At 38.8% G+C, this 15,049-nt stretch overlaps 1 protein-coding gene across 1 annotated transcript in view; it reads right to left on the bottom strand.

Annotated features, from left to right (window-relative positions):
- Positions 1–15,049, bottom strand: part of FAM171B (family with sequence similarity 171 member B) — a 60,610-nt gene continuing 45,561 nt past the window's right edge. The window contains exons 2-8 of the mRNA XM_034786118.1: positions 14,015–14,248; positions 13,068–13,160; positions 11,904–12,062; positions 9,368–9,538; positions 6,424–6,540; positions 2,538–2,661; positions 1–2,181 (exon numbers count right to left, since the gene is read on the bottom strand). Coding sequence (XP_034642009.1) covers positions 864–2,181; positions 2,538–2,661; positions 6,424–6,540; positions 9,368–9,538; positions 11,904–12,062; positions 13,068–13,160; positions 14,015–14,248 — 2,216 coding nt within the window. The 3' untranslated portion in view covers positions 1–863. The remainder of the gene's footprint in view (positions 2,182–2,537; positions 2,662–6,423; positions 6,541–9,367; positions 9,539–11,903; positions 12,063–13,067; positions 13,161–14,014; positions 14,249–15,049) is intronic.

The raw sequence follows: 15,049 nt of genomic DNA, 5'->3' as shown, positions 1-15,049 counted from the left end.
TTTTTTTTTTTAGCCTGTTTAACACCTCTGTGCTGCATGGCCTACCACCAAAAGTAGCAAAAAAAAGTGGCACATTAGCCAATGTGATCAAATTTACTATTTGTTTTTAAAAACTTTTAAAAGTGTACAAATGTAACAGTACAGGTCATTCCTTCTAAAAGTACCTTTTCTGCAAAAGGCACCATTTGCCCATGTTGACAAAGGTATTTTCATTAGACATCAAGTTTTATCCTAAATACACCCATGTGAATCAGGAATAACTTAATAGCCTATGACAGAGAGCCAAATTTGACTCAATATGCATTGAGTAACACATGAAAAGGAAGGTTTTTGCAGACTTTTAACAAGTGTCTGGAGTAGATACCAAGTCCCTGATTATTTCCAAGAACATACTGAGACTAATGTAGTGAAACTTTCTATGAAGTAGGAATTACTATGGTCAGGGCACCAGTAAAAGTTATGTGTAAATGCTACACAATATCCTGCTGGTCACTCTAGTGAGGGACATCATTTTGGAAACATTTTAACATTGCTACCCAGAACTATGCCTACAAAAAATAAAATACTTTCTTTTTTTAAGTGCCTACATTTCTAGCTGTGCACCCCCAGAGGTGTACCCCAAGAATGAAAAATTTAAACAAACCATAATAGCATTTCTCAGTGATAAATTCACATTTTATATCCAATGCTCCGTTGAAATCATAATCCTTGGTCTGCACATTGAGAAATGTAACTTTACCTGATACTAGAAAACCATTTTGACTGCTCCTTATAAATCCAACATTGCAAATTTACAACAAGAAGTAAAGAGGAAAGAGTGCACAAACTGCTAGAAAAAGCAAGAACACTGAACACACTGTGTTTCAATTTATAGGAATCAGTGGTCTCTCCTCTCTCTTTTTCCAGATATTGGTTTGACTATCTTTCTTAGCCATAGGCGGTCTACCTCTTTTTTTAGCTGGAAGAGTACTGGACTCATGACCTTTTGTTGTGGTTTTTTTTCGTGGTGGTTCTTCAGTGTGCTGTTCTACGACTGGCACACTTCCTCCGTCCAATAGGTGTCTCACAGACTGATCATCAGGGCTACAAACAGTGGTCCCACTTTCGCTGCTACTCAGATCCAAATCTTCCAAATAAAGGATCTTAGAATGATGCATGCTTTTAATGAAAGTTTTCTCTCTCTCCAGTTTTCGACTGGGATGATGCTCATTCATGTCCACGCCAGAGTCCAGGCTGGTGTCATTACTTTCTGTTTTCCTGCCCTTTTTCAGATCTATAAAAGAGTGCCTCACTTGAGCGACTGGCTTTCCATCTAGTGACACGAACCATGCTCTGGGGTGTGGGGATGGTTTTCCTTTAGAAAGCTCCAATAACGTTTGCTCTGAAATACCTTGAAGTTCAGAGGAAAATGGTGTCATAACTGCTTCGTTCAGTGTCCCAGGAACAGAGACAGACTCCAGCAAATTATTGGTATACCGACCCCAGTTTGAAGTTTGTGAGGATAAACCCTGTTGACCATCTAATGTGACTTTCTCATCTCTGCAGGTGGGGGGCTGGAGAGGAGAGTGCATTGGCATTTTGGGCAGCGTCTGTGTGTAGCTGTCTCGATTCATGGGCTCCATCATTGGGCTATAGACTAACTGCCCTTTTCTTGGCAAAGTAGCTGACTTAGCAGCATGTAATTGCTCCGGAGAGTGGAACAGGTCAGAGGTTTGAAGGATGGCAATAGGCTGACTATAAATATGCATAAGTTGTTCTGGGATATGGGAAAGCCCATACATCTCTTCGTTCACTGCAAGATATCTGTTTTGGTCTTGAATGTCCCTGGGAGATTGGGAAACACTGCTGTTAATGTGCTGTAATTGTCTAACTCCAGCATTAGGCTCCAAGGACTGGGCTGAATTCGAGTGACCACTCTGATTGGATTGATATGAAACATTTTCTGTGTAGATTTTAAAAGTGTCCCAGGCTTTTTTGTCCTCTGTTTCCATAGAAGTCTTTCTGTGAGGGCTAAAGGAGGAAAGCTTGGGCATGTATAATTGTGATTTATCCTCTAGCTTTACTGACCCCTTCACAGCACTGATATGATTTATGTGAGTTGTTGATGTTGTCTGGTCCTTTTTTAAGACCTCCAGTTTAGTTGTATTTTTTCCCCTCTTATGTGATTGGCCACATTTATCCCTATGGGAAAAAAGGCGGGGGGTGGGGGGGAGAGATAATTGTAGGACATATGATTAAAATACTAGTGATGAGCACAGATTGCACTTAAGACTTCACAGACTAAAAGGTATGATGTACAATTTGAAAGCCAGTAGGTACAAACTTGAACCTGTTCAAAAACCACTGAAATCATTTGTGATTACACTGCATATTAATATAGTGTACATATTTAAATTAGTAAGCTTGAAAAAGACTTTAAACACATGCACTTCCTAGATATTACTAAGAAAACAATTATTTTTGTCTCAAAAGAGCCCCATTTGTTAACCTTAAACTCCATTCATATTGAGCATATTAAAGCTTTTCTTTTTCCTTACCTGCAGTAACAGAGAAGAACAGTGAAGAATCCAATGATAATGACTACAGTACCTCCAAGTATGGCTGTAAGGAACACTGTGTGATAGGCTGTTATGTCCTTGGAAACTGCACTAATAATAGAGTCTAGATTTTTCAAACACAAAATGAAACAAATTAGATGTCAAGAACTAAGAATTTTGTTTCTGGTGCAAAACTGCATTTGATAAATTGCACTGTAGTTTTCTAGCCGCTGTTGTGCTCCCTGGCACTATCCTGCTATTGGTCATTTTAGCCACTATGGAAATGTGGGAACCATCACCAATATCAAATCTCACTTCAGGGGCTGATGTCACAAACACTGACATATTGCCTTTGCATTTGCTCAGTTCCAGCCAAATGGTGTTCATGCTATATGTCCAAATTCATTTCAAAATCCTAGTCCCTGAACAGAGCTGCTGTCACATCATGTCACTTTAATTCTAAAATTCTGAAATCACATTTTCTCATTCAAAAATTGTCCATCTGATTCCCCACTCAGGGATAAGTACAACTTTAAATGTGCAAGCTCAGATTCTTCTATATAAGCAGTAACCACTGGGGCCAATCAATCCAATCCCATTCTCCTCCTCACATGGTTCTAGGAGCTAAAACAGACAGAGGACTCCAACTGCTTTTCAGTTTATTATGTTGATACTTCTCTTCTAGAGTACGCCCAGAAGATGGCAGTAATATATATACCTAACAGGGCTTGGCTATCTATTGCATCAAAAATGTTTCTGACAAGCGATCTGAAAATGGGGAAGATGAGGGAGACCATGTCTGTTCTGAGGCACCAGCTGATCCAGAATAATAGTTTTTCCAACTTATTGGAAAGGATTCCATAAATCTTATTTCCTCTTTCGAAGTGATGCTGGGTTGCAGGGCCGTCCTTAGGCATATGCAGCATATGCGGTTGTGTAGGGCACCTGAAAATTTGGGGCACCACTGGGGGTTTTAGTGTCCACCCTCCTGTCTCTTCCTATCACTGTCTGACCCTTCCTGCAGGCTCCCGCCACAGCTGGCTGCTGGTGAATGAATCTTCCTCCAGAGGGGATCTAGTAACTTAAAAGTGAAAAAGCCTCCAGCCTGCCAGACCGATTAGCACAACATTGAAACTGTTACAGAGCCATTCAAGTGGTAATGATACCATTTAACAGGCATTTCCCAACCCAACCCCCCCTCCCCCGGTATATACTGTCTACAGGACCTTAGTTTAAAATTAGCTTCAAAAATATTTCATTCGTGAGTTGGTGAAGATTATAAAATCACATCTTTAAAAAAATCCTTGCACAGATTTTTAGATGCACAATCATCTTTAGCCTTAAATGCTTGGATCTTCAGACTTAAAGTTTTTTAAATAAATCCTTCAAAAGACCATCTTTATCTAAAATACACATTTTAATTACTATAGAAAAAAAACTTGCTTCCAAAGTCTTCCTGTCCTTTCTGTCCATCCCTTTCTCCCTTCACCTCTTCCACCCCCCCCCCCCACCCCCCCCCCCCCCCCCCCGCTCCTTGAAGAGAGCACTTAAAGGGACACACCCCTTTCTTTACTTTACTTCTGACTATCTGATGAACTAATTTTAAGAGAGCCCTCCAGCAAAATCAGTACCTAGTAAGATATATTTCAGAGTAGCAGCCTTGTTAGTCTGTATCCGCAAAAAGAACAGGATAGCCCATTTAACACAGTTTGACAAGAAGCTGTGAGGATACTTAACATGGGGAAAATAGATTCAATGTGTGTAATGGCTAAGCCATTCCCAATCTCTGTTTAAGCCTAAAGTGATAGTATCTAGTTTGCATATCAATTCAAGTTCAGCAGTTTCTCATTGGAGTCTGTTTTTGAAGCTTTTCTCTTGCAAAATTGCCACCTTTAAATCTGTTACTGAATGGCCAGAGAGGTTGAAGTGTTCTCCTACTGGTTTTTGAATGTTATGATTCCTAATGTCAGATTTGTCTCCATTTATTCTTTTGCTTAGAGACTGTCTGGTCTGGCCAATGTACATGGCAGAGGGGCATTGCTGGCACATGATGGCATACATCACATTGGTAGATGTGCAGGTGAACAAGCCCCTGATGGTGTGGCTGATGTGATTAGGTCCTATGATGATGTCACTTGAATAGATATGTGGACAGAGTAGGCATCGGGCTTTGTTGCAAGGATAGGTTCCTGGGTTAGTGTTTTTGTTCTGTGGTGTGTGATTGCTGGTGAGTATTTGCTTCAAGTTGGGGGGCTGTCTGTAAGCGAGGACAGACTCCAACGAGAAACTACTGAACTTGAATTGATATGCCAACTAGATACTATCAATTTAGGCTTAAATAGAGACTGGGAATGGCTGAGCCATTACACACATTGAATCTATTTCCCCCATGTTAAGTATCATCACTGCTTCTTGTCAAACTGTCTTAAATGGGCTATCTTGATTATCACTACAAAAGTTTTTTTTCTCCTGCTGACAACAGTTCATCTTAATTAATTAGCCTCTTAGAGTTGGTTGGGCAACTCCCACCTTTTCATGTTCTCTGTATACATATATCTCCTCACTATATGTTCCATTCTATGCATCCGATGATGTGGGTTGTAGCCCACAAAAGCTTATGCTCGAATACATTTGTTAGTCTCTAAGGTGCCCAAGTACTCCTGTTTTTTTAGTAAGATATAAAATCCTTTGGAAACATATTTTTAAAAGTTGGTGAAATTTCATAAACATGTCTGTTGTTATGGATATCACAAAGTAAAAAGTGTTCCCTTTTTCTAAAAGCAATGAACATTGTTATGAACACACTAAACCTCTGTGACTAATTTAAAATAATGTCTTTGTTTCCGTGAGTTAAATATGTAGTAATCTGGAATGATTAAGAGTACATTTAAAATATAAAATCAGCTTAGAAATACTAATTAAGAAAATGTAAAACAGAAAAGAACTGCATCATGTGTTCCATAATATTTAATGTTGTATTCAGCAAGACAGCTGACTCGCCCTCACTACAAAGTTTTTGCAAATAAATCTCTGACAAACTTCAGGGCATATCAAAAACCTGTGACTGACATTTTTTATTCTCAAATTTAGTGCTTTTAATTCTTCACCATCTGGCATGCAGTGGAAAAAATGCCCCATTTTCTTTAGAAAGAAATTGCAGAAGATTTTTTTTCAAATGTCATTTGCTTCATTTGGGCTCAGGGATTTGGCTGGAAGGGGGTGAGCAGGGAGCGGGAGGGAAGAGAGGAGAGAGACAGTGGTGAGAGGACAGGGCCTGGGCAGAGGGGGGTGGGGCCACAGGCAGAAGAGGTGGGCTGGCAGCTTCACCCACTGCCCATGATAGCAGGTAAGAGCGGGTTGGCTCCCACACACCCAGAGCGCACTGCAGTGTCCTTAGACAGGAGCCATATTCACAGAGTCGAATACGCCAGTGCTGCGTATTCTGCGTGAGGGAGAGGGTACAGTGGTCTCTGCAGGGAACTGTGACTCTCCGCCGCTGTGAAGCGGGCTGGGCGCCTCGGTATCCTTTGCTGCCGCTGCCATGAGGCAAGCCTGGGCTGCCGTCGGGCATAGTGGCACCAGTTTAATAATACTGCGTAGGGCCCCATAAATCCTAAGGACGGCTCTGCTGGGTTCTGTTCCCTGCAATCCCCAAGGCAGCTGTATCACTAGCGGTTAAAGGACACAAGTATGCATGTATATGTTGTATACAGAAGCAGAGGCACCCTAAGAATTCTATCTTATTAACCATGATTATCATCAGATTGAAGCCACCTGCATCCCAATTTTCCCTCTATTTTTCAACATGAAAATTATACTGACAAACAGCTATTAAGATATTATTTGGATAATGCAATGATTTTTGTGTTCCAATAATATGCAATACCTCTGGTTTCAGGCACTGGAGCTGCTATCCAGTATCCCAAGTGTGGAGCAACATACGTCCATACTAAATGGTCATTTGCATTCTTGACCATTCCCAGCCCACGACTTACCCAAGCACCTGAAAAAGAAGGCAGCCATTAAACATATCACGGGACATGGTTTTTATATGTGGTTCTACCACTGAAAAAGGCATAACATAAAGCAAGTCATCTGAAAAGTATGGAAAATCAAAAAGGAACCGTTTAAAATCAAGCTCTTCTGGGACTTTCATCTTATACACTAAACCCTGGTCGACACACAAACACGTACAACTTAACTAAATCTTTTCCTACACCTGATTAGATATTTTAGTGCAATTTCTATGAGTGGACAGTTATTTTAGAATAAGAGTGACTAAAGTCAATTTAGTGGTTTGTTAAATGACTTTAGCAAATTTATTCCAAAATAATTATTATTAATAATAATAAAAAAAGAGTTCACACACAGACTTACACCTAAATAATTTTAATTCCTATCTTCTGCTAATTTAGTGCAAGGCTTAAGTTTATTAAAGATGGGTAATTTAAGCACAATGAATAGAACGTCCAGCATTAGTTATTAGCATACAACGGACAAGCCATGGTAATCCATTAAGACTGCAACAGGATCAACAATACCTGTATAGAACATTTTTTTTTCTGTTTAAATTGTCTAAGGCTGAAACAGCTAAATTAGCTCAAGGAAGACTTATTGTTTGGCCACAGATCCCACACCATCTGACTTGCAGTGCAAACGACAGGTTTTGGGGCTTGTCAAGCTTCTGCAAGGTAGGGTACTGCACTTGCATACTGTGAAGAGATAGCAAAGAAGTGTACTTAGTAACGGTGGATACTTTTGTCGTGTAAACATCTGTGAAATTCTCAAGTGGAAAAAACTGTACAAGAATGTAGTGAGGCAGAGTGGACTTCCTCTGAGCCTGACAGGGAGGAACTGCCCCCTGGTGGGAGGAGCCAGCCCAGCCCTGCCCCCCATGACAGAATCAGAGGGATGGGACAGGAAGTATAAGAGGGCAGCCCTCCAGCTCAGTTGGGCTGGAACCAGGGAAGGAGGCAGATGTCTCTGCCTCGCAGCAGAACTCCAGACCAGGGACCGAGCTGGAGGACACTGACTGTGGAGAGGAGCTATGGGGACTGCCAGCCGCTGTTTACCCAGAGGAGACTGAGGACTCTCTGGCAACGGAGCCCTGCCAACAGACTGTAGTAGGAAGTAGCCCAGGGAAACCAGACATTAGTCCAGTTGTGTTGCTGGGAGATGAGTCAGCGTGTTTCAGTGATTTCCCTGCTGACCCAATGGTGGGACCACCTGCCATTGTTAGGGCCCTGGACTGGGAGCTGGTAGAGTAGGGGGGCCTGGGTCCCTCTGCCACTAACCTCACCCCTGAGGTGGTGGCCTACTCACTCTAGGTGGAATGCCTGTGTCGCATTTGGGGCTTGCACCAGCCAGGAGGCTGTGAACTGCTAGGAGGCGCAGACTAAAGACTGCTTGTTACTGTGCCTTGGCCCAAAAGGGTCTGGGCTGTAGACTGTGAATTGCTGCCTGGCCTGCCAGGAGTCTAAACTCACTAGTGTGTGTGTGTGTGTGTGTCTGTCTGTCTGCTGACATATTACTGTGGCTCTTTGGCAATGTACATTGGTAAATTCTGGCTCCATCTCAGGCTCAGGTTGGCCACCCCAGTTTGAGAGGTAATTTTATGAGAAGTACAACCTAGATTCTCATGAGAATTAATCTTTGTAAAAGTCCTACCTGGAGTTAGAATTAAAAATATCTATGCAAAGTAATATAAAGATTTGTAATCACCTCTAAAATTAGAGAGTTAGCATTCTTTAATTTTTTACTTTCTACTCCATAGGAAACAGCATGCACTAAGAAAAATGTAGGGGTATTTATTTATAATTTAATTGCCTTTTAGTACCTTTTAAACACAGTGATGTAATTTTCAGTTATCTTATAACAAGTCTGAATAATCAGTTTAACTACATATTGAACACAAGAGTACTTTAAATATTATTCATGCAAATACTTCAGTAAGAGTCAAAAAAAGGATTAGCTCTATATGAATTAGAATAATATCTATAGTAGCTGGGATACAATTACATAGGCTTATATTTCAGGCATAAGCTAATTGCCAGTGAAAGTCAGGACCCCCTGTCAGTATAGTATTGCAAGATGAGCTGCATTATGGAGGTTTCTGCCTGCCTTTGGTGCATCTGAGCGGGTCAACACGATCACTGGTCTATTTCAATTTAGTTGTTACTGTAAATATTTGACATGGAGATATTTGTATGTCAGATTACAGCAAAATAAAAGTTCTAATTTAATTCTAGTATTTCTCCTATATAACTATTTTACTTTCTCAACTGCTTGCAATAATCATAAAAGTAAAACAGACTAAAGCTATGTCAGTCCCAGTGTTAACATTTCATTTCAAGTGAACGTTAAGGGTATGACTCTGGAGCACAATATATTCAAATAATTCTTAATTTTGAATGTCTGTGAAACCATCAGCCAAGACACTATCATCATGCTTAAATTTACATCAGTTTTAAAAATGTATCTTGTCCCAAATACTTATGGAATTGTGAAAATAAAGATCAATATGTGATCGATCCTTAAAACTACTCTTTGATATAACTCATTTACATACATATGGTTCATGGCTGACTTCATCAAAGCAGGGATGCCCTTTTGAAAAAACAAAAACGCAGGTTAAAACATTTACAACCAGGAAAATCCTGCTTAAGTATCTATGTCCCTACTTTAAAAAGGCAAAATAAAACCAACAGGTTTTAGTGCTATATATTATTCGATACATGCACTCAAACTACTCTACATCACACTAATACTACATATTGTAGTGTATGATATTCAGCATTAAAGTGGGATTCCAAAGTATATAGCAGACATACCAGTTTTCATATCAAATGTCCACGCAGGTATAGCATCTCCTGATTTTACCCTACTTGTCGGTAGAAGAGGCAGCGTAATATGAATTGGACCAGTCACTTTCAATTCTTTCCCAGCTGAAAGGAGGTTTACACATATTGCAGCAAGAGGGGTCAATTCAATGCTTTTAAAACCTAATCAACATAAGGAATAATTTGTCCGTAAACAATACACACACTAGAACATATTTACTATTTTTTTAAAATGGGTTTTCATTTGTAATTGAAGGCAAGCCATCATGAGAATGTATGGTCTGTACCACTAGGTGTCAATATAACTTGAGAAAACTCAAGTCTCAAGCATTTCACCTCTTCAATTAATACTTTTTAATAATTGGTAAACAGCAATTCCTATTTAAAGCTGTAAAAGAGAAATATATCTTTTAAACAGAGCTGATTCGACAGTACTCACAGAATACAATATTAAGCAAATTTGGCTTTTGGGGGGCTATACCTGGTACCAGGTACTTTAAATCTCAGATATCAGACTAGCTATTCTACGCTGAATATTGCAGACCAACCAAGTCAAATGATTTGTGAATCCACACATATTAAGGGGGGTTCTGATACAGATTAACCAAACTGAAGTTCCAGTATTCATGATATATTTACATGTCTTTTCCAGTATTCAAGCAGCTCTGTTAATAAAATTTACTGAAAGGATTTATTTGCTAATTTAGAAGTTTCTGTAGAGTTAATCATGAGATATAGTACTTATGGCTTGTCAAAATATTCAAAGGAACCACTGTGGTTACACTGCTTTATTGTGTGGGCTGTAAGTTTGTCTCCCTTTGTTCTTCTTGCACTAATTTTCAATAACACAGATACTATGTGATACAAATACTTCAGAATCCACAGTGTGACAGGTTGCTCAAGAAAGACAAACAGAATTATTAAGTAGCAGAATGATATTAGAGCTTTGCACACTGTTAGAAACTAGTTGCGAGACATCTGTCAATGTATCAGATATCAGCCTCTACCTGCTATAAAATACAGTCCTGAAGGAATAGGCTCTATGAATAATTTAAAAAGACATCAGACAGAATTTAAGGGAAGAACACTACTTATCTCTGATGCTTCAAGTTCAAAAGTTGTATTATAAACAATTTTTTAAAAATCTTCAAATGTCCACACACAAACAGGATACTGGTATTTGTGAGAATTTTGATTAAGTATAGATTAAACAAACTGGAATATGAAATTCAGATAATTTGGCTAGAAGCCACGTCAAGGACATCATCCAATTCACATTAATGAAACCATAAAACTGCCGTGAATTTTTAAGAGCCTTGCTGTATAGTGGGCATTGGGAAGAAAAGGAAAAAACATTTAAGTAGGATGGAATAAAGGGTCCAGCATTGTGATCTCCTGGATACCAACATAACTATGTGGATTAGAAAGTAAGCATGAATAAATATTAGTAATGCAGTCAGTGGCTTATTTCAGAGTGCATTAAAATGATGTAGCACTACAGATGTACTAAGTATTTATAGTACAGTAGAACCCTGTCAACACCGGTTTTCCTCTTGTTAGGTAACTCCCTTCTCTTCATGTGTCAGTATATAATGCCTGCATCTGTAATTTTCACTCCATGCATCTGAAGAAGTGGGGTTTTTACCCACGAAAGCTTATGCTCAAATAAATCTGTCTTTAAGGTGTCACCGGACTCCTCGTTGTTTTTAAGTATTAATACTACTACTACCAACCCATGAAACAACTTAGAACTGTCTCAAAATGTATTTTTACTCATTGAAACAGATGTGTGTGGAGAACATACTTGAATTCTGCAATTGCTCTCCATATATTTAAAGTGCCTGTTTGGTATCACCAGGTTTACATGGATTAACTGCAAGTAAATCAATAATGCTGCATGGATTAACTGTCTGCAGGTCAAATGATAGTTTATGTGTTTTCCTTATGTTGGGTGGGGCAAAACGCCAACGCCAAGTAGGTAATAGCATTAAAGTGAAAAATATAGGTAGATCCTCCGCTGGTATAAATTAGTGAAGCTCCATTGACTTCAATAGACCTAACCCAATTTACACTATTTGAGGCTCTCACCATAGAATTCTGAATACATTCTGGAAAGTTGTTAACACCTTCAACTCCCAATAAAATCAATGGGAGCTGAAAGTGTTCTGCACATTGCAGGATCAGACCCTTCTTCGGTTGCACTTAGGGCTTAGATAGCATGTGTGGAACTCCTAGAGAGGGAAATCAGCACATGGTCCTCTGTATGACTATTTATGCTTGTGGAAAAGAGGTGTTTATTATGTTCTTGCTAGTAGATGTGAATGAGATCTAAAGTGATGTGAATTACTCATCTACAATATAACATGTATGGGTTCAATCCAGCTCTTGTGAAAGTCAAAAGGAGTTTTTCTATTGAGTGAAATGGGAGCAGCGTAGGGCCCTCATGACTACAGAATGTATATTTACATAAGCACATACTTACTTGTATTATGTTTTAAAAGTGCAGATTCTAACAAATTTAATATACCTGATTTATTTAGAAGAATTCCTGTTGTATAAAGAAAATTGTCCACTTTCAAAAACTGCTGTGGCACTGTCAAATAGGCGGTCACGTTTGTAATATGGTGGCTTATAGGAAGTTTTATTAAAGTTTTGGGAAACTGAACACTTGGTTGAGATTTGGCATCTGAAAAAAAAAAAGAGTAACATTTTAAATTAGCAATGTTTCAATCTGAATTAACACTTTCTATAGCCAAACTGTCCAGAAATCCTTTGTACAAAACACTGTTTCAAACCCCTACTCTCCAGTGTTTGCAAATGTCTAGATTTAGGCCAGTACTTGCCGCTAGCATATATACAACAACATCTGAAAACAGAATAATTTCTTCTTACTCCCATCCCTAATCCTTGGCTTCTCTAAACACTCTCCCCTACAGCAAATGTTCTCCAGCTTCAATCTTTCCTGAGGCAGATACATTTCAAATAACTATCTTGGGAAACCATATCGAAGACTACCAGAGCCTTTCAATGCAGTGGAATAATGCCCATGCACGCCAGTGCAATGAGCTCCTCTGAGATTTCTGGTGTTTTTAATAGCGCTGATTCTCCAAAGGATGTGTCTTCAATCCATTAATCTCTTCCCCTCCACCTCCTACCCCTACATGTACAGAGTGCAAAATCAGCAGCTTTCTATTCAGACTCTCTTATGATTTGAGATGAGGTCAGAAATACATAATAAATATAGTGATAATAACCTAATGCCTACATGGCTGTAAACAACACTCACATCCATGGAAGACTGGAAGATTTGGAAGGAGCTTTGCTTGCTACAATAAATACAGAATCTGAGGGCCAGCTCTTCAGCTGATGTAAATAACAGCCCCAATTCAGTGGAGCTGTGTCAATTTACACCAGCTTGGAATTTGGCCATAAGTAATATATCTATTTATTTTTAGTGGAAACTGGTGCCAGAAGCCATTGCTTTGCTAACTAAGAGTTGGCTATTTATGCACAAGGTGGAAAAACATTCATGAATAAGCCCTTAAGTGCACAGAAAACAACAACATTTGGGAGGTCACTGACTCCTCCCCACAGAATTTGTTGGCAAAAAACAGTTGTATTCATTAGTTAAGGCACATAGTTTTACATACAAAAAGCGTTTACATCCTATCACGTGTAGTGCTGTACTTACCAGACAGTTTTCCAGTAATTAAAACTGTATCTTCAAACAACCATATATTAGCTTGGCTTTGTGGGAACAGTGAAAGTGTTACAGATGAGTATACTGTGGAAAGACAGACATTAAGAATATCTGATTACATGTATAGAAGTTTCAAAGAAAGTTGTGATCAAACATACGGTTCCGAAGGCAGGTAAACAAATGGGGAAAAGAAAAAAGGAATGGGAAGACCGAAGGACTAAGCGGTCCCGCTAGTCCAGGGATGAATCATACTGGCTAGGCAGTGTGGACTACCAGTGTTCATGGTGCACATGTTCTGTGGATTAACAGATAGCTTGAGTTCCTGGACAGCCCATCCTCTTAAAAAAAAAAAAAAAAAAAAAAAAAACTAGACACTTTAAAACACACCCTAATAGAATTATTAAAAACAAAATGTGATAGTTAAAAGCAGGCCATTCATGATGAAACACTGCTGAAAACATAACTAAATTGACAGATGGAAAAATTCAGAGAAGTAGCTCTGAGCCACCATCACATTTCAGCCTCTTGGTACCCCATAATCCTAACACTTTCGATATTCCTAGCTGGCCTTTCACTCACTCTGCTGTGAACATGAGAAATACACACCAGTGTGTATATATATTATATGACATACATACATATATGCATATGCACATGCATTCACTTTCTTCAAATCATGCCCCCACTGCAGTATAATCTCTCAGAGTGGACAGATATTTTCAACAACAGTTAAAAATATTATTTCAGTTTTAAAAATCCATGTTATAATTTTGTCAAGTCTAAAGGGTTATTTACCTTTAATAACTGGCATTCAATCATGACCTACTTTGACTTCATTCAGTCATGTACAGTTCATTACAATTAGATGGATTACCCAAGGAAGAAATAAGCTTCAATTGCACACAGTGTAATAATAGGATTTTAAAGGGTTTACTTACTTGGCATTCTCCCAGTCTTCCAAGGCAATGGTGTTAACATGTAGCCCTCTTTGTAAGATGCAATAGTTAAACTTAGACCTAACTTGTAGGGAACTTTTATTAATACTACTCCATTGTTTCCAGTGAGTGTGGAATTCGTCTTTGTGTAGTTAACAAACACTTCTACAATTGCTTGGGGTAGGTACTGATGACTGATGATGTCATTTACTTGAACTTTCAGCATAAACACAGATCCTATGAAAAAAAGAAAAAAATGAGAGGTTATAACCAATAATGACTAAGCATAATGTTTAACTAAGCACAAATATTTTGTCATAGTTTAAATTACCATGCTGATGACAGGCAAAAGTAACCATATTCTGTGGTTTATTGGTTGCCAAGTTTGCATATTTTTCTTTTTCCCACATTCAAAATTTTAGCATTCAAAATGCATTTGTCCAACAAGAATACTGTGATTGTTCAACACTAGCATCAGTGCAAAATTATGTAGATGGACTGCTTAGGGGATATTTTCTTTAAAGTACTTTTTAGTCCTTTTCTCTAGGTTTTCTTCTACCATCTTTCAAAGCCAGCTTTGTAGGAGAAGTGATGTCATAGATCAAAACTGTAACCTACCAAGAGGAAAAAAAGATAATGCTATTGGGACACAACATACTGAGATACGAAACTCTGAAGCAACAGATGCTGCAGTTCCAAACCCAAAATAAAATATAGCTCCATTGGGAGCCAGATTCTCCTGTACCTTGTATGAAAGAAGTCTCACATTACAGTGTGCTGTGCCTTTCCAATAGAATCTCAGCAACTCAGAACATTATTTATCCTATGTGATGGATTTAGAGTTGTCTCTGATAATTTAGGAATATTATGTGTTGACTTGGTTATCAGGATGTTTACTGTATGAAAATGCTGGTTTGGTTTAATAGCAGGGTGTGGGGAAAACAAGCAAGTTAAATGCTTCAAGGTGTCTACAAAAACAACAAAGAGTCTGGTGGCACCTTAAAGACTAACAGATTTATTTGGGCATAAGCTTTCGTG

Source organism: Trachemys scripta, chromosome 11, assembly GCF_013100865.1.
Source record: "Trachemys scripta elegans isolate TJP31775 chromosome 11, CAS_Tse_1.0, whole genome shotgun sequence".
Classification (NCBI taxonomy): domain Eukaryota; kingdom Metazoa; phylum Chordata; order Testudines; family Emydidae; genus Trachemys; species Trachemys scripta.
This window is presented reverse-complemented; position numbering and strand designations above follow the sequence as displayed.